At 44.9% G+C, this 27,196-nt stretch overlaps 1 protein-coding gene across 1 annotated transcript; it reads left to right on the top strand.

The window, feature by feature from the left end:
- Nucleotides 1–9,371: 9,371 nt before the first annotated feature.
- FAM174B (family with sequence similarity 174 member B) lies at nucleotides 9,372–26,753 on the top strand. The gene is made up of 3 exons (XM_051796701.1): nucleotides 9,372–9,909; nucleotides 17,587–17,718; nucleotides 22,902–26,753. The coding sequence occupies exons 1-3, from the start codon at nucleotides 9,629–9,631 to the stop codon at nucleotides 22,903–22,905; spliced, it is 417 nt and encodes a 138-aa protein (XP_051652661.1). The 5' UTR covers nucleotides 9,372–9,628; the 3' UTR covers nucleotides 22,906–26,753.
- Nucleotides 26,754–27,196: the final 443 nt, after the last annotated feature.

Raw genomic sequence — 27,196 nt, 5'->3', positions numbered from 1 at the left:
ATTTCTCAGGATGACAGGGAGATTTGCAAGCTTCAGATAGCTTACAGGTCCTTGTTTACAGCTCTCAAGATGAAGCCCAGACCTAGACACCCATATATTTGTGCTCAGAGGTTGAGCAAGTAAAGAAAATGTTTAAATGTCTCTCTCTCTTCTTGATTTCCTGTCTGTGGGATGACTGTCCATCACAGGTACGAGTGTGAGGATGGAGCTGCCTGTCTCTTCTCCACTAATGACTCTGAGAAACCCCTGAATCCACATCATGGTGGGTGAGTCACTGTCCTTCCCATGGACAAAGACATCATACAGCCCTTGTTGGCTGAAATAAAAGTACAGAATGAAGCCCAGATCATTCTGACCACAATTTATGGGGTGAGACAGTGGAGCACAGGAACAGGATGCTCCCAGGCGTCAACTGGTGTAAGTCAGCAGAAGTGCCCCCAGTTATACCATCTGAGAAGTAGGCTTTTTCCATTAAATAAATCCTACGGCTCTTCCTTTCCTTTTTTTCCCCCCTTCCCTCTTTAACTCCAAAAGAATCCCATTTAATCTGTAAGGGAGCTTTTCCTGAACAAAAATCCCCACCAGGCTTGACCCTGACCTTTGCGAATGGAAATATGATGCAGTGAGAATTGGGAGCTGAGAGTCAACTGGCATCTTCTCTTTTGCTGCTGAAATAGAGCAGGTCGTTTCACATTTCTATTATGAGCCTCAGATAATGGGGAAGAAAATTAGGTAATTCCATTTTTTGGATTAGTTGATTTTCTTGTCAGCTGGGAGATGGGATCTGATGTATGTGGAGAATGACTGGAGGCACAGGATGAACAGAACAGCTGGTCACAGATATTGTTTGGGATTCTATTTCTGCATGACCTGCTCCAGAGATATCAAAAGAGATTGTGGCTGTCACCCCTGACGTTTAGACCTGTTTTCCACTGCTGACTTCAAAGCAGTTGCTCTGCATTTGCCCACATTTGGGTGAGTTGGGAATCAGGACCATTGTTTAAAGATAGTCTTGAACGTTACCTAGGCTTTGAAATGATTGAAAATGAGTTATGTATGGAGACATGAAAATTAAAGTACATCAGGAGCGCATGGGCAAAAGGAAGATGTGCAGGACAGGGAGCCTTGCCAGAGCAGGCAGATAGGTTTTTTCAGGGAGAATTAGAAGCTCTAGTTCGAAGGCTGCAAATTGCCCCATGAAAGCAGGGCCTCCTCATCACAGAGATTGATATCTACACACAGGTACCTATGAAGAGTTTGTAGAATCAAGAGTGATGTTAGTAAAAAAAAAAGAGAAAAAACCCAAAAGGTCACTGAATGAAACATCAATAAGCACAGTGAGAAACAATGGGATACCGGGCAATCTTTAATCTGAGAAAAAAAGACACAAATTCAATGTCTAGAAAGTAAGGCCTGATTAAATTTAACAGTAAGTATTTTAAAACAAAAAAAAAGGCAATATTTGTGCTTAATGAAGCAAAGTCTTTGATTTTTCATCTCATGGGGTCTTCAAATCTGGACATTCTGGAAGAGATGCTTCAGTGACACTATTAGCAAACTCAACCGAGGATTGAAAGGAGCAGATTTGATGTTCTCATGCTTCTTTCTGATCTTAAAAGTCTGTGAGCCTGTTTGGACTTGGTAAAGCATTTGATAACATATCATAAAATTTAGCTTTTTGGATGATCTGAATGCAATAATCCATGGACCAAATCACAGCTGAGCAGCTGCAGACAAAGAGAATACTAAACAGGGAGTAATTCTGTTACAGAATTATGTTTATTAGAGCATCACAGAGATCAGGTCTTTGGTCTTTTTTGACATTTTTATTGATGACTGAGGAAGGATTGATCAAAAGAATGACAGGCATTCACACAGTGACATGAAGTTGAAAGGGATCACAAACACCAGAGAAAGCTGAAGGATAATGCAAAGGAATCTGGATAGACTAGAAAATTGGGGTGAAAATATCTTAGTGTAATGAATCTGAGACTTGGGCAGATTGGAAGTTTCATATCTGCTGATGCCTATAGGCTCATTAGGATGATGCCATGGGGGGGAAAACCTAAAAAGTGCCGTGTATGGGGAAATGCTCCATCTGAAGCCCTAGAGAAGTGATACAACGAGCTAGAAGGAAAACAACAGAAAATCCTTTAGTGCTTCTCGCAGGCAAGTCATTTAATAAACATGTCTACCAAGAATCTTCTATAATAAAACTCGATGTATCATTTCCGATCACCGAGCTGGTGTCATGTCTGCAAACTGCACATGGCTTTGTCTCCTCAATGCATTAATTTTCATCCAAATGCCCAGGCAGAGCCTCTATTAGCAACCTCTGTTGACAGGATTGAATTATTCAGGGAAGCGTAACTAACTCTCTCTTATTTCTCTGAAATCTACAACCTCTCCTCTGCTGGCAGATGAAAATTTAGAAGTGAAAAAGCCTACTGCCTTTCCTTTGGTTTACATGTATGGGGCTGGATTTAAAGAAGGATTCTAGAGATTCCAAAAGAGGCTTAGGACTTGGAATCTGCCATGGCTTGTTGGCAGCCTCGAGTTCCCTTAACCCATCACCCAGCACCTCTTGACTGGAGGAGGAGGGGGCTATGACAGGAAGAGGATTCCTAGGGACACTCTCAGTGGCAGATGGATCATTGATCTGGAAGTTCTGAGGAAACTGGGCAAATGCAGCCAGTTAGAGCAGCTCTTCTGTGCAGATTTCCCTGCCATGCTGTGGCATCCCTCCCTCCGTGAGCCAGCAGCCAGGGAAGGATATTCTGGAGGAGCAGTAGGATGGAGCAGTATAGTCAGGGAAGTGAGACAAGAGAACACAATGCCAGATTGCTTGAGGTGGCTCCAAAGCGCCCAATGTTAAAGGGTTTGGAGTAGGTGGGAGCAGAGGAATGACCTTTGCCTGTAGGTCCACCCCACCCTGCCTGGCATCAGCTAATGACCCTTGCCTGTGGAGCAGCTCTTTGCATGATTTCACTTTCCTGTGACCTACAGGCCCTTCCCAATTCACCACTGACATCCTGTGCCGTGGCTCTGTCCTCCCCTGGCCAGCACTGCTGCCCAGCGTGGCTTTATCTCTCTGCAAAATAAAGGTCATTACAGTGTTGTGCAGGTAGCGAAGGCTTTGAAGACAGGCTTTGAAGTACACTATAGAAGCAGACATTATTACCCACTGCCCAGGGATTTGGAGAGTGTTTAGTCTGATAAAAAAGGCTTTGCGTTCTGCTGGCAGGAAGCATGACATAAAGTGGAAAATTTTTCTGAGCTGAATTCAAATGAGTCGATTTTTCTATCAGCCCTTCTCCTAGAGAATGGGTGTGCTGTTCCCTGGACTGGGTGAGGTTTCATGCTCTAACAGGGTTCATCCTACCAGTAAGGATTCACTGTGCTCAAAGTTTAGAACTGAAATTTTAAGGGGCTTGATTTGAAATTAAGTGTATGGTACACTGGAAGGCAGTAAGTACATCTGGCTCAGGAGAAGGGCTTGTAGGGTTCTTGGTGCTCAGGATTTAGAGGCATAGCAGATTTGGCAGGGGACAGGAATTGAAGTAGAGGCTAAATTAGCAAATCTTCATAGCTAAAACCCCAGTGCCTCCTTAGGGAGGATTGCACATTATATTTGGCTCCAAACAATGCTGTCAGACTCCTACCTCCATAAACACCACATTCTTTCACAGGTGTTTCAGTTGGGGGAAAAAATTGGGAGAAACGGGATAGGCTTATGGCCTAGACATCTTTCATCTGAACTGCAATAAACCTATTAGCATCCCACAGGTGAGGAAGGGTTTGTGGCACTCTGCTGATAACAGTGCTGACTGCAGATGTTTAGTGCCAGGCAAATTCTTCACAGCCAACTTCATTTGAAGTGCTGCTTCCAAAAATCATCAGCTGTATTTGGGGCGAAGCTGAAAATATTTGAAATAGTGTTTCAGGCAGCAAAAACACGAGATGGGTAGAAATTGCAGCTCTCAAAGGCTGGCTTAAGTGACAATTTGTGTGGTGGGAAGCGACATTTATTTAGTTGATTTGAAGGGAAACAAATATATTTTACACCTACTCTTTATGTGTAACAGAGGCTTCAAAATTTAGTTGAAAAAAACATGTTTGCTATTTGAGAGCTATAAAGACATTTTTCCTTTCTGCTTTGCTTTTTAGACAATGTGGAAGGTAGGTGTGAGGTTTCCTCATAGTGATGGGATACCTGAATCTCCTGAGCAGCTTGATTCTTACCCCAGGTGTCTTTCCAATATTTAAATTAAATACATGATAACAAGCAACAGTGAGTTTCTATCAATTTAAGAAATAATCCTTCCTTTTCTGATTGCTTATCTTTTATCTTTGGATCTGCTAAGGTCATAATCCTACTATTTTTCCACTCATTCTTAAAGACCCCCTAGTCACACAAAGATAAGGCTTCACATTGCTAAAATGAAACCAGAAAAATCCTTCTCTAGAAATCCCAACAAAAACAACCAAACAAAAACTCCACTAAGAAACCACAGAGTTCAGCCCTTTTAGAAAGCAACAAACTGTAGCAAGAGCTCACAGATTTCCCCCTGTCAGCACACCTTTTCCTGATATCCACCTTGCCATGAAAAAGTCTTAGGTCTGGTTCACACTGGGGATTTGGAAGCCTGGTCACACATGTTAACAGATGTTTCCCTACTTTCCCCAGAGAGTGGGTGCCACTTGCACATCTATAATCCTCTATCCGCTGATCCCTGTAACAAGATGCCACAAGGATTTAATCTCACAGCTTCCAGGGGAGCTGCACCACATGGAGACTTATTCCAGGCAACTCAAGATCATTGTCATTCCAGTGGAAAAGCCAGTGCTGGGATGACAGTTACAGGCATTGCTCAGTTAAACCAGAATTACAGTCTGCTGCTGCTTAAAGGGGAATGTGTCAGAGAGCCAGGAGGCAGTTTGCCTTATCCCTGCTCTGTTGGGTGTTAGGATTCCTAGGAACTGCCAACAGATGTTTGGCCAGGCGTGTGTCTCTCAACAACTCACTTGTCTGTAGCCCTTTGAGGTGGTTCATGCTTTACAGAAGAGCACCAGGACCAGCAGGTCCAACCCACAGTGCAGGACAGGGAGAGTTCATAACCTCTCCAGATGCACCTGCCAGGGTGAGGTGCTCCACCATGGCATGGACAGGTAGGTAACACAGCACCTCTGTGACCTCCAATTACATTGGATCCCGGCTGCACAGTCCAGAGGGATGTCTGTGTGATGAAGGGTGTGTAGACATCCTGGAGTTGCTTTCCCAGTGGAAACAACCACAATGTGTTAGTGCAGCATCCTGCAAGGGCTCAAGTGGATTCTCTGCTTCTTATAGCTGTGCAGGCCTTCTAAGACATGGGTAAGTAGGCACTGATGGATGAGAAACACTATTACAGCACAGATATTTCCCCTTTGAGCTGATCTGACGTATTTTCCTGCAATGACGAAATAAGAGCCATGTCTGACAATCGTTCAGCTGGACCAGGAAATAGTGCATACAGGGGTTAAATCCAATTCTCTTTATGTCATATCCAGGTCACTTGCAATTCTGGATGGAATCCAGCTACTTGGCAGTCACTTTAACATCATCAATAAGCCTCTAATGCCATATGAGGCTGCAAGATTAGCCGTTACCACCCTGATGAGTTTATTTCATGCAGCTAAGACGAAGAAAACCAGTCTAAGCACATCATCTGAAAATTATTAAAAAAAAAAAAAAAAAAAAGAAAGACTTGAAGTATTTGTTAGCTTCCTTCAGGTTGCACTTCAGTGGGCCAGCCAGGACAGGCTGCATGAATAGGCACAAAGCAGTGGGAGGCAAAGTCATAATCGGCTTTTGTGTTCTTTGATTATTGTTATCCAAACTAAACAAAGATTTGTGGTTTACTGCTGTCCTTCCTTTTCCTGGGTTTTTTTTTTTCAGATTAACTGCTACACTGCAATGTTGTGTGTATTAGCAATATTGTAGAACCTGTTCACGAGATAATCTCTGCACCCCAGCTTAATGACTGCACCAACCTCGTTTAAAAGGAATCTGCTGCTTATCATAGACTTCAATTACAAGCCTTTTTCAGCAGTAACACTGGCTTTTAATGTCTGTAAAAAGCCATAAATGCTTTAGAGGGTTATAGGAATTACAGGCTAATGTAACATGCTAACTAGGAATGTGCAAAGCCTTGTCCAAGTATATCTGAAGCTCCTGCTTGCTCTACATCGCTGGTCTTTAATTAGCAATAGGACATCTCTGCAGCCCTCAGACCACTCGTGATAGATGAGGCATTGCAGTTTTACTGCACTGTTGGTTGAGGTTATCTATCGATAGTCACCGGAAGAATGATTAAATCTTGCAATTACTCTGTGCTCTCTTGTCTGACATCCCAGCTCAAACACTCTCTGATGCAGACCTGGTCACTCATTGAATTTATATCTCTGCCTGGGTTTTTGATTTTGAGATGTGAGAGGTGTGCTCATGGAGCACTGATCCCTTACAAGTTCCACTTTATTTCCTTCCTTACTTGACTCTGGTCTTTTTCCAGAAGGTGTATTACTTCTGCAGCAAATCCTTGGGAAGGTAGTTTGCCTCATTTTGTACACATTTCATTTCTCTCACAGAAACACTTATTTCTTCCTGCAAATCCAGCTTGCCTAAATCCGACAACTGAGCCAGCTTCAACTCATTGGTTATTTCTTCTCTGCACAATTTCTTGTAAATTCTCCCCTATTCTGAGAGCTAAAAATACATCTGGGTGCTGCCTAGAGGCCATCTGAGAGCACAAAGGAAGGGGCATCTTGAACTCCATATGAATTGCTAAGCAGTGCATGAAGAGCCTTCCCCACAAATGGGGATACTCCTGTAACAGGCATCCATAAGTACAGATATCTGCCATTCCCAGAAGCAATTGCACACAGAAACATGCTCACTCCTCCTATTTAGCCAGTACTGGACTCTTCTACAGGAAGTGCAATTGCTCATGAGACCTCCAACTTATAATGACACCGAACAGGTGTAAGCAGGAAGAAAGCTCAGTGAGGAGAAAAGCTACACCAACTCCCAAGGAGAAAAGCTACACCAACAACCACCCCTGCAATCCACCTTCTCCTCCTCCAGGTGCATGTTGGTGTCAGGAATGAAACACAAGATTTCATTGGAATTGAAACCAAATACTTTCTGCATTTTTCCCTGACTGAATTTCCTCTTGGCTTCTCAAAGTCGTGTTCTTCTACCAAAGCTCTTGGGAACTCTGGCTTTCGCAGCCACCACTGCTAAGGGGGAGAGGAAACCAAGATGTAGCTTCCTTGTTATCCAAGTGGGACCCTTTGTCCTATATACATGGAAAGCATGTCTTACTAGGTAAAATCTAATCCACACAAATTAGTTCAGATGCCCAAAAGATGACTATTCAGATAAAATGTTTACTGTAGACAGGCTGGTAAACTCCCCTTGCTCTCATTTATTACTGCTGTGTTCAGTACAAACCACATGATGTCATTGAAGAACAGAGTTGCGAAATCCCACATTCCAGACCAGGACCCAGGAATGATTCCCAAATTAGGCAAATGACATGTGAAATATCAGTAAAGCATCTGAGGGAAAAAAAAATAAACCCACAAAAAACTAAACCAAACCAAACCAAAACGAAAAACCTTGAAGCCACTTGAAACAAATTATGCTTTCCAAAACTGTCATGTTAATGGCTCTTCACCTCCAACACCTTCACTCAAACTGTAGGAGGTGGTTCTTGTTTGAGAAGTCCTTTACATATCTTCCCTCATCCTATGGGGAAGCACTGCTCTGCCAGAGGGATCTGACAGAGGCTGGGCAGCACCTGGCAGACAGCTCAGAACAGGCAGGGCCAGCGTCAGGGTCAGTGTTTACAAATAACTCATGTGAGCAGCCTCACACCAGCGTTTGGGAAATAGCCCACATTGCCAATCTGACCTCCTGCCCAGATGGATTTTTTTTTTTTTTAATTTTTATTTTTTCTGAAAAACTAAAGTGAACCCCATGTTGGAAACTGGGAAACTGCACAAAATCCAACAACGAAATAAAGCCGGAACAATGCCCAATTCAGCCAGCCTAAGGGGGCCTTCTGCACAGTGTCCATGTCAAAATTTCCTAATCCCAAAGAGCTTCCTGCAAAACACACAGGATGCTTTTATTACCAAGTGGGTGGTGTTTGATACAGCATCCCAATTGGCTCAGAAGGCCGATGAACCGTGCACTATTTCCCTGCTACCTCTCCAGTGGGACACTGCCAGCAGGAATACATCTCTGTCATATTTTGCACGGCTTAGTCACGCGTTCCTATATGCTATACTCTGCCACGCCAACCCTGATGTACGGAGTTTAATTGGAAGGAAATCAGCGTTTTCATCTTTCCCCCTCTTTGTTTCACTTCATTTCAGTGCCAATGTGCCCCTCTCTCCACACACAATTATTTAGCAGCTCATGCTAATACTGAACATAGAGAGCAAAAGTAAGTTGTATCTTGGCAGTATCACGGCCCAGGAACTGGACTTCAGTGATCCTTGTGGGTCTCTCCCAGCTCAGGATGTTCTACGATTCCATAGTTTATTCTCCCTGTCAGGCTTGGCTGATGGCACCATTCATATGCTTGGTACACCTGGGATGGTTTGTAGAACTGTGGCTGTGATTTCCATGCATCTTACAATTTTAAAGATGTGAAATATCAGTAAACAAATTAACCTGTAAGCAGAGCCTTGGTGACCAGCGGAAAGGCAAAAGGACATAAATCTGATGTAGGAATTGTTGATGCAGCAGCTGGGCCATGCTGACCCAGCAACTCAGGAGGTTTGATGGCAGTGTGAACCTTGTCATCATTTTGCGGCTGGGCAGAGGTGTGCTGCAGTTAAGAGTGGCCACAGAATCACAGCAACACAGAATATCCTGAGTTGGAAGGGACCCACAAGGATCAGCGAAATCCAGCTCTGGGCTCTGCACAGCACAACCCCAACAATCCTACCATGTGTCTGAGAGCATTGTCCAAATGCTCCTTGAGCTCTGTCAGCCTTGGGGCTGTGATCACTGCCCTGAGGAGCCTATTCCAGTGCTCGACCACCCTCTGAGGGAAGAACCTTTTCCTAATATCCAACCTAACCCTCCCCTGACACAACTCCAGCCGCTCCCTCAGGTCCTGTCACTGAGAGAGGTCACAGTCACAGAAAGGAGAGATGGTTCTGTCCCTCGTGAGGAAGCTGCAGATCCCGATGAGGTTTCCCCTAGGCCTCCTCTTCTCCAAGCTGAGCAACAAAGCGTCCTCAGCCGCTCCTCATACGGCCCCTCAGACCCCTCACCATCCTCGCAGCCCCCTCTAGACTCCCTCTAATAAGAGATGGTCGTGATGGCCGAGGCAGCGGCGGGGCGCTCGGAACCCGCTGGGGCTGCGGAGGAGTCCGCGGGGCCGGAGGAACTCGCTGGGGCTGCGGGAGGCTCCGGGGGCGGACGCTCCGGCCGCCCCGGCTCTCCCCGGCTCGGGGCCCCGGCGGCGGGAGGCGGCGCCTCTCGGGGGGCGGGGGCCGGGCCGGCCGGCGCTGCCTTCCGGGGCTCGGCGGGGCCGGAGGAGCCGGAGCAGCCGGAGCGGGAGCGGGCAGGATGCGCCCCGCCGCCGCCGCCGCCCCGCTGCCGCTGCTCGCGGCCTCGCTGCTGCTGCCGCTGCTCCTCCCGGCCGCGCCCGCCGCCCGCGGCAGCTTGGAGCCCCCGGCCGGGAACGGCAGCCGCCCGCCCGCCGCGCCGGCCCCGGGCAACCACAGCGGGGCCCGGCTCAGCCCCGTGCCCGCGGTGCTGCGGGACCTCTCCGCGCTCAAAGCCGCCGTCATCGGGGCCTGCGCGCTCACGGCCGCGCTCATCGCCTGCCTCCTGCTCCGCGTCTTCAGGTACCGGGGCCGCCCGGGGCTGCGGGGGCACGGCCCGAGACACGGCGGGGCTGGGGTGGGACGGCTGTGGGGCTCCGGGAGAAGGGGTGAACCCCTCCCGGTTCATTTTGTTATTTTATTGTTATCTTTATATATATATATATGGAAATTATATATATAATTATGTGTTATATAATAGTAAGCATTGACCTGCCCGTAATAATAGTTTTAAAGCCCGGCCTCGAGCGCAGCGTGTGTGGGTGGCTCAGGAGCCCCTTGGGGAAGTCTCGGGGGGCTGCCGGGGCCTGGTAAATCTTGCTCCGCCTTCCTCCCGCTTCTGCAGGAAATTAGGGCAGGAGTTGGGTTCCAAGTGGGCTTTTCCAGCGTGGGATTCACTCACTGCATGGTGGCCGGGGGCGTGGAGTGGGCGTGGAAGACATCACATCGAACTCCGTGGGAACGTCTGGAAATTCGTGGGGTTGTTGTCAGTGGGTCGCTGGGATTGAGGCCCAAGGAGCCTTGGGGTGTCCGTCCATGGAGACACACAAAGCCCAGCTGGAGATCCAGGTCCAGATGGCAAACTGTCTCAGCTCAGCGTCCGACTGCAGGGGAAGAGCCGAGAGAGGGGAACAGCTGGCACTCAGCACAGGGTGGAGGCCAGGCCACGTCTCAGGTGACAGGAGCAGTTGAACAAGTGGAGTTGGCAAATTCTTCCTTGTTCTGTCTTCAGGCAGCTCCTTTGTATTTACAGGATGGCTGAATGCTCTGCTTCTCCTGCTTCGGATTTAATTCTGTGTGGGAAGGACAGCATTCATAACAGTAGTATTACAAAGTGGGGTCTATAAACTGAAATGATCAGAACTGATATTTTCCAAGGAAATTGACATTTAACTAAATTCTACTTAAGCGTTGCAGCAGCTGGCAGAAGGCAATGCAAATAAATGTGCTCATTAAAGTGAGGTGGTTTGGGAGAGCCCAATAAAGTATTGAAGAGATTTATTTTTTTTTTTTAATCAGTATAACCACTTTGCAGCTGTATAAAATTGTCATGGACAAACAGCAGAATTGATAGTGTGTATATGAGTTAGAATTAGGAAGTCTATAACTAAGAGTAGAATGAAAAGTCTAAGTTTCTACTCCTAGTTCTGTCTGATCTTGGAGACTTTATTTCCTCTGCCACAGTTTCTCCTGGGTATAAAGCAAGATCTCGTGTCAAGGAGAACTGGCATAAGGCAGAATGTTTCTAGCCAAAGAAGGCAAACTGATAGCCTTTAAAGGCCTTCCCTATACCATAATCAGCAAAAACAGGTCCAGGTTAAAGTCAGCTTGGGAATGGTGGATTAGTTCTCCCATGCCAAAGTCGTCTCAGAGTAAATGCATCATTAAGGATACATTAAAATAAACACACATACCTGCCCCCTCCCAACCCCAGATCTCTTGTAAATCTTTGGTAGAACCTCCTAGGAAAAGTGGAAGGTGAAGCTTTTTGGCTACTTTATTTTGTAAACAGTTATCCCAGTTGAAATGAGACCAGAATACCAACAGGTGTGTCTGTACAGTGTCACACTTGTAGCTGACAACATAGATCACAGGAGATTCTGGTGCAGAAGAGATAAGGGATTTACCCTCAATAAATGTAAAGCTTTTCTCCATCAGAATAAGAGCTTTGTTCACACTTAGTCAAAAACATTGTGATTTTTTTTCTGAAGTGTCATGGATTCCTATTAAAGAGATTTTACTGAAATCCAGTCTTTGATTAAACCTTCACTATGAAATTGTTCTGGGTTGCTTGGAGTAAATTATCCTTTTAGATATGGGCTGTAGAAATGAAATTAACTAGTGAGTGGCCAGATACTCTTGTCACAGGCATTGGATTAATTTTTTATACATTTTATTTTTTATATACATTTAATTTTTACATATTTTTCTGTTTATATTATTTTCCTTTTTTGTTTGAGCAGGGATAGATATATTTCTCCGATTTTCAGCTCTGTTCTTAAGACAACACCCAGAGATTCCTCTTCATTTCTTTTGGGAATGTTATGCTCTGAATTCATCTGATGGTCCTGTGGTTCAGAATGTGGTGTCACCCAAAGGGGTCTGTGAAGGCCAGCCAAGACTTTGCTGTTTGTCTGCATGTGGCAAGGCCTAAATTGCTATAGTATTTATTTATTTATTCTTTTTTGCAAGCTCAGTTCTGGGTTTGCTTTCTTTTTTATACCCGTGGGCTCTGCATGCTCCCAACCCAAAACCATTTCCATAACAAACCAAATTTCATGTTATTCTCAATCTAATAGTTGAGTAGTTAGCATTACCAAGAAACACAATGCCTTGCAACAGATGATGGGTGGCTAAATTTGCTCTTTGAGCTGCATTTTGGGTTTTGCCTTTTTTACACTCATATTCTGCCCTGTTTTTCTCTTCTGATGCAGCTCAGTTCATTCCATTGCAATACAATTCTTGGGATCAGCTCACAGGAAACAGAATTTTTCAGATGTGGTTAAGTGTGCTGGTAGACCATGTGCCTTCTAGGGAAACTGGATAAGTTACTTTTGCTCCAGTGGACCAGCTGAAAGCAACCCAAAGCTTTCATTGCAGAAAACTCTGTGCTCTAAGAATTTGCTTCATGTCTTGACCTGCCCTTGAACGAGCAGAACCCAGGCTGGAAAGGCTGCTATTTATCTAGATTTTTAGAAAGAAGCTGCCTTTTTATTTTGTATCTCATTGCTTTGTTTCGTTGCTTCATGTTCAATTTGTATTTCTTCTTCAAATACCATTTTTAGCTTAGTTTTCCAGTAGTTGCAAAACTGGTATAAATGACTGACATTGAGGAGAGAGGTTCAAGCATATGATCATAGGATACATGACCCTTTGTTCTATGAGCTGGGCTATTGCTCTGGGCAATCCAAGTCTTAACCCCAGAGAGTTTGACTGATGTAAAATTAATTGTATTATAACCAGTTAGAGTACTCCAGCAAAGACAAGATTTCTGCCAGGAGCAGGGAAAAAAAACTCAGATTAAATTATATTAAATGGAAAAGAAAGAAACCCAAAACAGCCAAATATCCAACCCCAAAACACATTTTTGACCCACATTGAAAACTTCACTTAAACTGCTGGTGCAGGTAGTAGTTATGGCCACAAAGAATGACAAAAGGGAAAACTGGATTGTCTTGATGTGAGTGTGACAGCGGATAAGCAGAAGGAGGAGAGAGGGGATTGCTGTTTTGTACTGTCTTGGGCTCTTTACAGCTCTGATGTGAACAGTCTCAACAGGATGAATGTTGTTTCTTCTTGTGGAGTTCACTGCCTTGAAGAGTTTGGGCAGATCATAAAAGTTTCAATAGCTCTGCCCTATAAAACAAGGATATTTCTCAAAGCTCTGCCCTATAGAATAAGAGTACTTCTCAAGCACTTCTCAGACAATATTGGTCTGACTTTGCTGTAGTGTTTGGAAGTAGATGCTGGCACTGGTACTGACCACCACGTGTGAGTGGGTGTATGTTAAATACTTACAGACATCACTGCCTCGTTGAACCACAACAATATCCCATTTAGGTGTTCCTGAAGTTATTCCCGGTACTAGTCTCTGATCCATCTCTGATCTGCCTCCTATTAGTGGCACAGTTAAGCAAGGGGACACTTCTGCTCTTTGTGCCTGCATATATTCCATCTAAAGACCTTGATTGTTAGAAAACACAGCAGTTTCTACGGCAAAGTGTATCTCCTAAAATTGTGGTATGGTTTGGGTTGGAATGGACCTTAAAGATCATCTCGTTCCAACCCCCTGCCATAGGAGGGACACCTTCCACAAGAACAGGTTGCACCATCCTTGAGCACTTCCAGGGATGGGGCATCCACATTTTCTCTTGGCAGCCTCACTGTGCCAGTGCCTCACCATCCTCACAGTAAAGAATTTCTCCCTAATATCTAATTTAAACCTGCTCTCTTTCAGTTTATGGTCATTCCCCCTTGTCCTATCTCCAGAAAACATGTGAGGGCTTGGCATCGTGGTCTCAGTTCGCTGTATACAGCACCATCCAGAGAGCAGAGATACTCAGACAGATCAACAGTAATGAAATATCGCTGATCTAATTCATCAGCTAGTAGTAAGTCTGCAGTTTCCTGAGGTTTATATTTCCATATATTTTTTTAACTGCTAAGAGAGTCCATTAACAGCAAATAAACTGGTCCTAATTCCATTCCTGGTATAACATTGCTGCAGTTCTAGGAGGAACTGGCTTAATCAGACTTCCAGTAAGCACCCTGCTAAGAAGGGATGGGTGTTTTTTTTTTTTTAGTTTTCTTTTTATTCCAAGGAAAGGTCCCCTCCCACTACATCTCTTAGCAGGAAGTGTTAATACAAGTTAAGAAATGCAGAGACCTCTCTCTCTAGGTCAGGAAAAGCATTATCTTTGAATGTCAGTGTTGTTGACTAAAATAGATTAGAGGCGTAAATAATATAATGAACTAGTGAGTTGACTCGAGCAGTTACCCACCACATGATGCCTCAGAAAAGAGGATGAAGTGCTGCATATGACTGGGGCTTGATCAAAATAGCCCCAGGGCAAAACACAGACACAAAGTCAGTGTTCTGCTCCAGCCCCATGTGTTGTCCCTCCCTGCACTCTACCTGGTGATGGACCAGGTAGGTCCAGGTGTGGTGCCTCAGGCATCCGAGCCCAGTGCCACTCCAGCTTCTCCCAAGCGTTGTGCTCACCACGGCTGCCTTCTGTCAACACCAGTGAGTTGGTTTGGTGGGAGCAGCACTGGGTCTGCAGTGAAAGATTAATATCCCTCGCCACAGTTAACTTGGGTTTTTTTTGTTCTTCCTCATGGTAATTCGAGACAAGACCCGTAGCATCCCCTCCTAATTACAGGGAGTGGCTGAGGTCAGCAAAACCAACAGGATTTTTTAAAAGATGATTTTCTGCGCTGAACTACCCAGCACCACTCCTGCCCTGGCTAAACCACTTGGGGAGTGTTTCAGCTTGTCATTGTGCAAGAGACACACTCTGACCATGCAGCTTCCGCATGCTTGTTTGCTTCAAAAAAGCCCCCATAAAATGAACCTGGCTGAAAAGCAGATCCTCTGTTTGCCCATGAGGCCTGATGTGTCCTGATCCTATCCAGGAGGTCTCCAAAGTTCATGAAACATTTGTATTCTGTAGTTCCTGCCTTGTGCTGCTCCGCTGACTCTGCTGCCTGGTCCAACCTGCTGGATAAAGGGCTTTTCCTTTTTGGGTTGTCATGGCTGATGGTTACAGGGATCCCACTGAGGTTTCAGGAGTTTTAATGTGAAACAGTTTCCTGACGGGCAGCCTTATTTTGTGTGCATGTAGGCATACTCCTGAGGCTTTCCTGCAAAGTTAGCTTGGGTAATTCTTCTAATATTTATGAAGCCTGGGGGAGTTGTTCAAATGAGCAAATGTGAGAAAACAGGCAATGGGAAAGTAGATTAATGACAAATTAGCTAGGAAATCTGGTGTGGAATGAATTGAGAAAGGGGTGGCGAGGAAAGACCTTTTCGCCTTATCAGTGGCAGACAACTGATTGTAGCAGCTTAGCCAAAAACCAGCAGCAAAACAAGCTTTCTGTCTTTCCTAAATGAGCACTGTGGTTAAGTGAGGGTTGCAGGGATTAATAGATCGCTGTGCAGCGAGTTCTGCTCCAGGTCCTCTTGAAAGTGTAGCCCAGATAGACTAATTAATGGCTGGAAGCAAAAGGATTCTAGTTTCCCATTTCTAAAAATACCTATTCTGCAGTAATTTCTTCAAACATTCAATTATTAACTATTCTAAGATGAACTCTGTGGAATAAGTTATGGTTTTTAATGGAGGGAATGAGGGAGGATGGCTCTCAGTAAAGTGGGCCTGATGTGCAGGTAGGATCTTAAATGGAACCTGTGGAAACCCCCTGCAAACTGCAGGTGAACTCAGAGTGGTAAGGCTGTGCTTGGTTAGTTCTGACAGGTAGACACAGGTTAGTTTTGTCTCTGTTTAGGCCTCACAGTGTGAGTAAATATTTCTTGTAAAAACAATGCATTTACTTGCTCGATGAGACCTCCCTGCTTCACTTTAGTGCTAGGTTTTAGCAGAGAAGCAAAATAACAGAGAAGTGGTTTCAAAAGGATTTTCAAGTGTTTGGGTTAAGAGTCCTACTGCACTGGATATAAAATTGCTTGTATCAACAACAGCAGGAAAAGAACAAACCACCCTGTGCTCTGCGTGACACAGCGGCACAGATTGCTCTAAAGATTAGACAGGAGACGACTTTCTCCTCACTTCTGATGCAACCTTAGCCTTCAGAACAGGGAGTAAATGCAAACTGCTCCATCCCAAGGGCTGGGACCTGTTTATTCAGCCTTGGACTACTGCCTAAAAGCAGTGCTAGGTGGAGGCACTGAGATTTCCACACCGGAGCAGGTCACTGAATTAAATTTCCTTAACTTTAAGCCTGGAAGGGACCGTAGTGGTGGAGATGCACACAGAGGGGTGGAGTCCCAGGCTCTCTGCAATGCTCACACCTCGGTTCCTGCTGCTGTGTAACTTTTTTTTAAAGGCATCTCGAGGCAAAAACAGTGCTGTTGAATCCAGCACACCTTGCATGACGTGCCAGGGCAAGACTTCTTGCTGGTGAAAGTGCACTCGTGATGTGCTGACTGCTCAAAGCACTAGCTGTGATTACCAAAAATTAGGGGTTGCTTGCTTGTGCCTGCACCAGCTCCCTTCTCATGCTTGGCAGGTACCAGTTTTGTTTTATAAAAGGCAAAGGGAAAAATTCTGCAGTTTGTTAACCGAAGCCATCCACTCTTTTCCCTGAAGGCTGGCCGTACACATCAACACCTTCTTGAATGTGTAATCAAAAAACTAAATTCATGCATGAGCAGTGTGACCTTCCTAATATTCATGAAAACAGTAGGTGAAATAAAAAGGAACCTGCAGAATTCAAGCTAGAGGCAGGGAATTACTTGAAAAGCCACACACCAAGTGTTTGTTAATTGAAAGTCTTAGAAAGTAGATCTCTCGAAACTGTGGGATGTGCAGGTGTGTGAGCATCTCCATTTCAAAAGGAAAGTAAGCCTGGCATCTGTTGGAGGAGAGGTGGTAGGTGCTGTTAGCTTTGAATGATATTGATTATTTTTTATAGCACCTGCACAGCATGGAGCCTGAAACTGCTCAGATCAGACTCAAGGTTGTTGCTGGGGGAATCCTGAGCTTGGCCTGATAGCAAGAAATACAGCAGGCTGTTTGTACCGAGACATCACCACCCCTTTGCTTCTAATCCTGCCTAGAACATTCCTGTGGCTCAGCAGGGCTTAACCTGGCCTTTCTCGTCCAAACACATTCACTAAACCATGGGCTGCTTCAGCTGATTAAGCTCATGTCTCACTTATTGAGTGTGGCAGCAGGAGGACGTGGTGGGCTGCTCTGGGTGCCAGAGGATTCTGGTTTGTCAGCAGCTGGAAGACTTGACGTTGATCTGGATTGCAGTTGACGAGAAACTGTGCTCCACACACGGGCACAAACGGTGGCCTTGGAAAAGCAGCAGGAGGGGTTGGAGGCTGGTTCTGCTGACTTCATGTCTGGGGAGTCTGAACCAAACAGGGCAGTGATTCAGAGTTGGTGGGAACAGCTTCAGCCTCTCCAAGGAATACTGTATAAAGACGATCCTTCCCTTCCCACCTCTGTGTTTCAGGTCTGGCAAGAGGGTTAAGAAGACCAGGAAGTATGACATAATCACCACTCCAGCTGAGAGGGTAGAAATGGCTCCTCTGAATGAAGAAGATGACGAGGACGAAGACTCAACAGTGTTTGATGTGAAATACAGGTACTGCTGCCAGCCTGTCCGGTTAGGCTTGCTCCTTGAGCTCTTATTAGTGAAGACAAGCTCTTTTATTTCTCTGCTGAGCCAACTTGATAGAGGTGAGGCAGTTGCAGTCTCCCTTCTGCTCTGCTCAAGAATTATCCCTGTCCTTTACAGCCCCCTCGTCCTGTTCCCAGCACACGTGGCTCTGTACCCTCCTGTTCCTGCAATAACCACATTGCTACCCTCAGGCTGTCTTCAGAGCAGCACGATGCCCCAAATAGCTGACAGGGTTTAACAGACTGAACTTCCCCTCTTGGGCAGCTGTTGGCAGTCGTTCCTGTGCACTTGCACTGGATCCAGGGCTGCTTTTCCAGGTGCTACTGTGAGAGCCTGGAAAGGAAATAATAATGAATTTCCACCAACCTCTGTGTTTGTACCAGAATGCTCTCATGTTGGTCTGTGACACAGAGAGGACTACAGTCCCTTGCTGATGCTGTTAGCAGTTATCCCTTAGCAACAAACTTTCCTTAAATATGTTTGTGACATGGGAGTGGTGTGACAACCCAAAACTTTTGGTGCCTATTCTGGGCTGAGATTTATAGCAACCACTCAGCACGTAAAGATGCTGTGCATTGATTTATGGCACCAGGGTATCTGCATCTCTTATTTTTATTTGCATGCAGCCATCCACACAATTCGACTTGCATTCTCATCCAAATAAGGCCTACTCTAAAATCTGTCCCACTTAGGCTGAAATAAGCTCTCCTAATTATAAAAATGCAGATCTTGACAACTTCTAACTGGAGATTGTTTACAGACTTTACTCATGTTGCCCATCTCTTAGGTCTGGAAAGAGGGAACACCACATCTGCTCTAGGCACATTTGTGCCAACATCTGAACCACACATTACCACACGCTCCACCGGTTGTTTCCAAAATCACTGCATTAGTTCTCTATAAAAGTCAGGAAATATTTGAGAGCCATGAAACAATGAAGGGTGTGAGTCAAGCCTTTATGTGTAAACAATTAGTTCTTGAATTAGAGGACTCCTATCAGTCCTTGCCTGACCGTTGCTGTTCCCTGTAGCTGCCCTGTGTTTGCTCTAATGATTTCAGCTTGTGCAGTTTGTACTTTGGGATCGAGCTTTGTTAAACCCAGAATGCAGGGATCTGACTCGCCAAGGCCTGCTTTAACAGCCTACATCTCCCACCTCTCTTCCTTTTAACTCAATACTTTCTCTGTGAACTTCTGGAAATGGAATCAGAGGGGTTTTTCCCAAAGAGTGAGAACAGAAGATTCGTAATCATGGCAGTGTGTCAGGATAAGATGTCTAATAGTACAGTACTGGATGAACAAAGAGAGGTTGCTGGAAACCATTTGACTCATGAGAGCTGTGTTCGTGTTCCCCGACATTGTTTCCGTGGAGCTCGTGCTGTGCCAATGCTTTCACTAAAGGTATTGGGTCATCCTGGGTTCCTGAGCAGTGCAAATGGCTCTTCACCTTGTGCTGTGTTGAGACCATAGGGATTTTGGGTTCTTAGTCAACCAGTCCTTTTTTTCAGCTGTGGGAATTCTTCCTTTCTGCCGCAGTGCAACAGCTATTAAATTCCACAGTTTCTGAAGTCCTTGCTGTCTCAGACATACTTTTGTTTAGTTCAAACAGAGCTACCTCAGTTTAGAGAGAGAGATCATGTTACAGACAACCCTTTAGCGGTACTGGTTTTGGGAAAGCTTCTTTGAGGGTACATTTGCTGTAAAAGGTATCAAGCTCTCTGGTTCCTTTGTGCAGCTTGGAGGCCATGTTGCAAACAGTTCGTAAATCCTGTCTCCAGTAAAGAGACTTCTTTGCAAATCTGTGTTTCTGAGTTTGACATTGACAAACCCAGTGAATCAGTCAGGAGGTTCTTCATAGGTGCTTGTGTGCAGGTGGGAAGAGAGGGATAGAACTGCAGAATGGGCAGCTCAGACTTGCCCTGAATAAGTCAGGGAACAAACTTCTACGAGGTCTCCTGTTGAGGTACCTTCCCCAGCCCTCCCCTCCCTTCCAAACTGGCATTCATGATGTAGGGAGGCTCTGGGCTGGGTTGGTTGAGGTCCCCTCCCATCGTTGAAAGATCTGTTCTGGCACTTGCATCTGTGTTTGGGGGAGTAATTGAGATTCTGTGCTCTCTCTCCATGCAATGCAAACAGCTCTCTGATTAAAAGGCAGTCGGTGTGGAGCAGCAACAGGGGAGAAGCTGCGTTTACCTCTCCAATTGTTCTCATGCAGTTAATTTTCTTTCCTTTAATGCTTTGTCCTTGTGTGGATTTGTTTCCAGTCTTACATGAGGCATCAAAGAACAGCAGACAGTGTAAATTGGGCTGCTGGATTTAAGGTCATTTTTTTTTTTCCAGGAGGCTTTAAGGTTTTTTAGGCTCCCAGTAGAACCCACCCCTGGCTTCCCTTGGGCAGTGGAGCAACAAGACATAACCACCTTCCTCCTGTAAGGCAAACTAATGAGACCACTTCAAAATCTTACCCAAACGTAGTCCTTTCTGTGGATGCAAAATCCACCCATTGCTGCCTCTGTTGAATTCCAAAGTGTGGGTGTGCTGGATCAGATCCCTTTGTTGCAATCTCACTCCAGCTCTGGCAGTGGCCTCTCTAATCCTGCAGGCACAGTTTCTGTGTGACAAGAGGCTGAAAGTGTAAATCTAAGATTTACAGGAGCAAAGATGCCAGATGACTTGGACAGTAGCACTTTGAAAAGCTTCATGGAAACCAGTGTTCACATATGGAGGATGGTTTTCCATATGTATTTGCTCTGGTACTGAGAGAGGCATTTGGATAAAAAGTTCAGGAATTGTTCTGAAATTTATTACAGAGTTACACAAAGAAAGCAAACTGAGCATGAAAAGAGTGTTTGTTTCTTGATCACCAGTTCAATCTGTGCTGCTGAAGGCTGAAAACCATCCCTGTCCAATTGATTTCTGGACCATATGAACTGTGGTGGTCATCATTTTCTAGATGTCAGACGTTTTCTCAAGTTTTATGATGGGATTACACTTGCTGCCCATCTTCAAAAATGAGTTAGTGGAAAGCTAAATCCCATCTTCCAAGTGTGCTCTTTCTCATCCCACAAACAGATCTTGATTTGAAGAGTTCCCTCTCCTCTTTTCTCCTTTAGCACTTTCTTTCAAGAAGGCAAGGGAAATTTGCACGGGTTCCATGATCATCTCCCTAATGGAGCTAAGCCATTGATTCATCAGGGAGTTGGCACCGTGTAATACTCGAGTAGAGACAGCAGTGAAGCAAAGTAGGTTACAGGCAAACATCCCCAACAAACTGGTGTCCATCCCCCACTACAGAGCACTCTGCTTGTTTTGTGCAATAAGAGAAAAGAGATTAAAACAGCTGCAAAAAGAACCAGTTTCTGAAAAGGTAAATAAAATTGTTAGCTTGTTAAGCTTATTAACTCTAGCTTAGCTCATTGGGGGATTTCTTGTCAGCTTCAATAGGAAACTGAAAACAAGTACTGAATAAATTTTGTGGCGCCTTGCACATGAAAGGCTTTGAAAGCACTTCAGTAATCTGGGATATCAGCAGTGGCTCCTCTCCCTGCTGACTTGCAGCTGTTGGAGGCAAGTTGTGCTGTTGCTAAGCTTGCTGAGCCCAGCTGGGGGAATTTCACAACTGTCCAGGGTGATATGTGCCATGTGACAGCCTGGAGTTGGGGAAGAACTTGGAATTTAAATGCCAGTCCTGATGTCAGGCTCCTAAATAAATACTGATGGAAAGTTTTTCTTGGCCAGATTGAAGCCTCTGTCCATCCTGTCGGCTGAGTAAAATTCCTCAGTTTGTTTCCCCCGTGGATTGTCATTTTTCCCTGTAACAGCAGCGGCACCAGGAGAGCGCGGAAGCAGTTTAGGAATGCATCTTCCAAAGTGCTCTTGAAAGGAGAAAGATTTATTGGTAAGGAATGGTGGCAAGCTGAGGGAAGAGGACAGGAATATTTATTCAACTATCATGAGTCTAAAGGGCTTTTGAGAGCTTGCAGGATGTTTCAGAGGAAAGGTGCACCACATGTAAGGGCTGGATTCTGGAATCATCCCTTTTTCAGGCACCAATAGCATTGAACTGTGTAGAAACATCTTCATCACAGTTGCAGGGCTCAGCCTTTGATGTGCTTGAGTCTTTTGGGAATCTCTGTAAAATATGAGAATTACACTACTGGTGCCTTTTCTTTGACTACGTCCTTTCCAGATCCTGACTGCGTGTGGAGCTCTGAATGGAACGTGGAATTGTCCACTTGTTACAGCGAGGTGTTCACTCCCAAGGGAGCAGCTCTAATGGATTTTTTTTCAAGTGAAAGCTGCAGGCAGTTCTGGATGACACCAGGTGAATTGTGCTGGGGTTTATAGGAAGCTATTTTTTTTCCCCAGCAGGCAGCAGTGACAGGTTGTGTATAAATGGAGGGGTATCATTTATCCTCATCTGAAGGGGGTGCAAATCACCAACACAGGCAACAGCTTACTATAAATACAACAAATTGCCAAAGCTTTGGTGCTGCTGTTAAGGATATCCCATAGGCCCACAGCAGGGGAGGAAAGAGATGGTGAAAAAGCAGTTTTTGTTTGGTTCTTTCCTGATGCTGCTGTAAGAATTGTTACGGAGCACGCTGTGTCCTGCTGGCTCATGCAGTCCTACAGGAGGGCTCTCATCTCCTTCCTGAAGTTCCTATTAAAACTTTATTTTGAACCCTGAGGCAGTTAAAGCACTAGGGTGTCAGGAGGAGCACCCATAGCAAGGAGGATGATCCATGTTGTAAGGGGCTACATTGGTGTGAAAAGAGCTGTGCTGTTCAAGATGTGGTTTCACTTGCAGTGAAATATCAGCCTCCCTGTGCACATTCCTTTCTGTGCTCTGCAAGTGACTGGCCACAAGATCTTTCAGCATCTGGGTTTTGTCTCACCCAATTCTGCTTTTGCCTTCAGTTGGTCTCTCTTCCTCTGGTATGGTGCTAACATCACATCAGTGCCAGTACACCGCAGATATCAACTGCTGAGGGGGTACTGATGGCAATCCCAGTGAATAATGCTGCCTTTTCCTTTGTGGTTCTTGGGATTGATTTTTTTTTTTCTGCTTTGCACATGGGTTCTCATCTCTGCCTGTGAGCTGTTTAATTGCAAATCTACATCTGTACTAATTCTTCCTGCTTTCCAGGTAAAGCAGCTCCGTGGAGTGTCAGTGCCCTGCAAGGTGTCATTCTGCTGTCGAGGGACCTGCTGAACCAACCCATAACTGTGAAAGGGGAGGCTTTCATCTCTGCAGCGTCACGACCAAACCAAGCCTCACCTCCTCGAGGTGCTGTTTGTGCAGCAGGCTGTGGATCTTCTGACTAAAACATCACCATTTGGTTCCCTGGTTTCCCAACTGCTGCATTGGAATGACCAGAGTTCCTCTCTGCAAACTCAGCTCTCTTGCTTTAGGAGGGCTGGGGTGTCACCACATCATGATAAGATGCAGCCCCGTGTACCAACGTGCAGCTCATTGTGGTCTAAATAAGTTTTGCAGGAGGAGGAAGACAAGGAAGATTGAACTGAGCTGCCTCAAGGACTTATTTTTCTAAAATCCTGATTCAATACTTCTGTCTCTGTTAAACTTTGGTCATTGTTAAACAGATCACAGTGTTTAAGAAAAAAATCAAGAAGTATTTTTGGGCCTTAGAGATGTGACGTAGGACTTTAGGTGGTAAAAATGTAAGCCATGCTGAAATGCCACACTATGTTTGGTGTAGAGTTTTGAAGGCTGGGGGTGAGAGGTTGACTCATGTAGAAAATTTTCTAGACTTGCTACTGATATTTTTTTATTTTTTTTTTATTTTTTAACAACAATTGCACTAAGCTTTCATGATGACACTCTCATTGTCCCAAGGAACTCTGATCAGACCAACTTCAATAAATGACACCACTGGGAAATAGGAAGAATCAGGCATACTCTAAACTATAGCAGTCTTGGATTAAAGAAGATATATTTTTGTAATTTTCTGCCCTTCCACAGGGAGTAAAATCAGTGTTTTGTACTGTCCTGTGCTGACTGTAACTTGTCTACAATTCATCTATATTACGTTTTTTCTAAGCAAAGTAAGTCCTCATGTGGAATGATTGGATTGCAGAGAGAACATGTCTTATTTTTCATGGAAGCTTCATGTGAGTAATCTTACTCTCTATCAAACTGGAAGTTTTCCCTTACTACCTGCTTGACAAAGCTCACTTAACTCAAGGATGCATTTTTAGCCGTTGCTCTCTGCTGTGCTTTATGCTGCAGAGGTCAGAGCTGTGGGACAACACTGTGGGAATGAGATTGCTGCCTCTGGATGAATGGGGTTTAGGAGACCACAGGCATGGACACTTTCCAGGCCAGCAGGAGAAAGGGCAAACCCAAATGGGTTAGTTTCTCTACTTTGTGGTTTCCCTTTAAAGTAACCACAGATGCAGTTCAGACTTCACTGTTTACTGCACCCCTTAACACCTTTTATTTTGGGTTTTTAAGCTGGCGGGAACCTTGCTTTTCCTGGGGAACGCATCTTTTCCAGTTGTTTTAGGATTGTCCCACTGTTTGCTTGACCCTCATGCGGTTGCAATCCCTCAGAGAGACTGCAGAGCTTCTGGCAAAGCACCAGCCTTGCAGCAGGCTGCCAGTGTTGGGATTTTTATTTTTTTTAAAGCCCTATTGGGATTTGAAGCTTGCTGAGAACACCAAACTGCCTTGTCATGATACCACGACCTGTGCCAGTTCTGTGTGGCTCCCCTGGCTCCCCTGGGCCCTTCAGTCAGTAAAAGGAGGTGAAGGGGAATTTTTTTTTTTTTTCCAGTAACCTGGTGCTTTCATCCCAGCAGCTCCCATACCACAGCTTGCTTCCCCTAGCTGTGACTCAGCAAAAGCTCTGCAGACAGCCAGCTCAGCCTGGATGGAAAAATCCCACAGCAGACTGTTGTGTTAATTATTAGTCATCAAGGCAATATAAAATACTCTGTGATTTTCATTCATGGAATGAGTTTGAGTCGTTCCATGCCACTGTTACTAAGCAATATTTGACATGTCAGCTGCGAGGTGAGGATGGGCAGGGCAGGTTGTGTTCTGGCTGGTAGGAATTGCAGGGACCAGAGGGTGGAATGATGCTGCAGGTTGAGATGAGATCTGGGGCTCTTTCCCCGCCTCGGTGAAACAGGTTTCAGACTTAGGCTGGAGATGCTTCAGAAGGAAATACTGTGTCTCTTCAGGACTGCAAGACTTTGAAGACTGGGAATTGAACTTCTTGGGCAGACCGAGCCCTTTTGAAGTTGAAGAAGTGGCGATGCTGAGAGGAGAGAGGGAGGTTAAAAGCTTCTGTTGACATGTGGAAGGAGGGGATGGGTGAGGTGGCTGCCCTGTCTGTGCAGGCACCATGACAACGTGCTCATGTCCACTCTCCTGCCACGCTCATTAAACTGAGCATTAGGCACTCTGAGTGGTGGACAGGGAATGAAACCATCTCTGTGCACAAAAGAAAGGCAAGACCAAGTTATGTAGGAGAGAGATGAGAGGAAAAGGTGCATGAAGGGCACTTCTCCCTTCTGAGGGCGAGTCAGTTCTTGAAATCAGGAGTTTTTGCAGCAACTTCAGGCCACTTGCTGAGTTAGGCTGGCAAAGGCCATCTGCTCCCCTTGCTTGTGGCTAAAAAAAATCCCTCCATTTTCACAACATGGCAAATTTCAGTGGTGGACAGGGACCAGGTATTTAAGATGTTGAAGATGGAGGTGCTCAACTGCTATTGGGATGCTCTGGCTCCTCAAGAGGTCCCAAACTGTGTGCCATAAGCTAAAAAATGCTTATAGGGAAGCAGCAGCTGCTTGGTGGAAATAAAAGGCCAACCTGACCAGTTGCTCACAGTCATGAAAATAGTCCAAATGCTTTGTTTGATACTCAGTTGCTGTTGCAAATGTGAGGCAATGTTTACCTCTACAAAACTTGCTGTATGTGATTCGAAGTGTCTGGTTAAACATTCTATAGCTATATTTAGTTAAGATTTTAAGAGCACTTGATGTGACTCATCTAATAATATATATATGAATATTTTTTTAATAGTAGAAATCAGTTTAAAACATAGTTTTAATAATTTGAACTGTTTAGTTCAGGTAGTTCTAGGAGTTCATCTGAGAAGAAATAGCCATTAACCACTACATGAGTGTTTTACCTTAATGTTCTATGTATCTTACAATGCAGATTTAATTTGATTGTGACTGTAAAGTGTCTTAGTATCTGCTGCTATTTTGTGTTGCATAGTCAAGCTTGCTTTGTTCAAGAGCATTTTTAAAGGCGTATTTTTTTTGTTACAGAAAATGAAAACAGAAATGTTATTACAGCTGTCTGCCCGTAGCTCACTCACTGCTTACAGAATCTACCGACTCGTAGCAGAGGCAAAACAGAGCAAGTGAATGAGAAGCTTTTCCATTTGTGCATGCTGTGCTGAGGAGGGAAAACCCTGCACAGAATTGCAGCTGCTTTACTCAACCACAGCCCTGTCACCAGAGATTACACTTGGAAAGCCAGAAGTCAGCGTGCCACGCTTGCCTGCAGAACTAAGTGCACAGATAGCTTTGTATTTCCATTTTTTCCCCTGGAAGTTGCAGAGATGACTGCAAACACTTGCACACTAACTTTGTGCTATCTTAATGTGCCTACCTTTAAGCCCAAACTGACTTGTAGAAGTCTACAGGCACTAATTAATTCAAACACTTAGTTCATAACTGTTCCCTCTAACTCCATGTACATGGTATAATCTCTGCAGAGCAGTGGGCTGTGGGTTTTGTTAAGGATTTTTTCTTCTGTTAGATGAGTTTCTGCTGCTGCAGTTTGTGTGTAAGGAGGTATCAGGACCATGTGTTCAGTTTTGTGCAATTGCTTGAACTTTTTTTTAAAAAGGAATTTGTTGTTGTGACCAAAGCTTCTTTTTAAGGAAAAATTGGTAAGATGGGTTTGAATGGACTTCTCATGTTTCAGTAGAAACTGCCATCATTAAACATGTTCTTGAAATCCCCCTGTGTTGTGTTGTTTAAGGTAGGAATGGGAAAGGGACTGTTGCTTTTTGGAATTTGGTGGTTGTGAGAGCACCTGTGTGATCCCTCATTAGAGGCCTGTAGGTCCTATTGTCCCATGACTTTGAACCAGAGCCTGTCAAGGAGGAAGCATGGTAGAAGAATGTGTTAAATCACACCAAGTGCCCATGAGCCATCAAGAAACTGGGCTTACATCTAGGTTAAAAAGGCAAACCCCTCTGCAGTAGGAAAGGGATCTCAGTGCCTTCGAATACTACCATGTTTGGTACCTTGGAGCCCACAAACTGTAGGTCTGTTGTCCCAGACTCCATTGATGGAGCCAGGCCATGTCCACTCCCTGGGGTGGCCAGATCACACCACAGCTATTCAGGAGACTTCCTTCCACTTCAGTCTCCCTTCATCAAGTTCCCCATCTCTGAA

Source organism: Manacus candei, unplaced genomic scaffold, assembly GCF_025592945.1.
Source record: "Manacus candei isolate 608988 ecotype Guabito, Panama unplaced genomic scaffold, ASM2559294v1 h1tg000046l, whole genome shotgun sequence".
Taxonomy (NCBI): domain Eukaryota; kingdom Metazoa; phylum Chordata; class Aves; order Passeriformes; family Pipridae; genus Manacus; species Manacus candei.
The sequence above is the reverse complement of the archived record's forward strand: the minus strand, read 5'-3'. Positions and strand labels throughout refer to the sequence as shown.

What these genes read in the sequence shown, in the direction of transcription:
- FAM174B (XM_051796701.1), top strand. Translation starts at nt 9,629, where the DNA reads ATGCGCCCCGCCGCCGCCGCCGCCCCGCTGCCGCTGCTCGCGGCCTCG. An exon ending in CTCCTGCTCCGCGTCTTCAG is followed by an intron (nt 9,910 to 17,586) that starts GTACCGGGGCCG and finishes TCTGTGTTTCAG; the next exon opens with GTCTGGCAAGAGGGTTAAGA.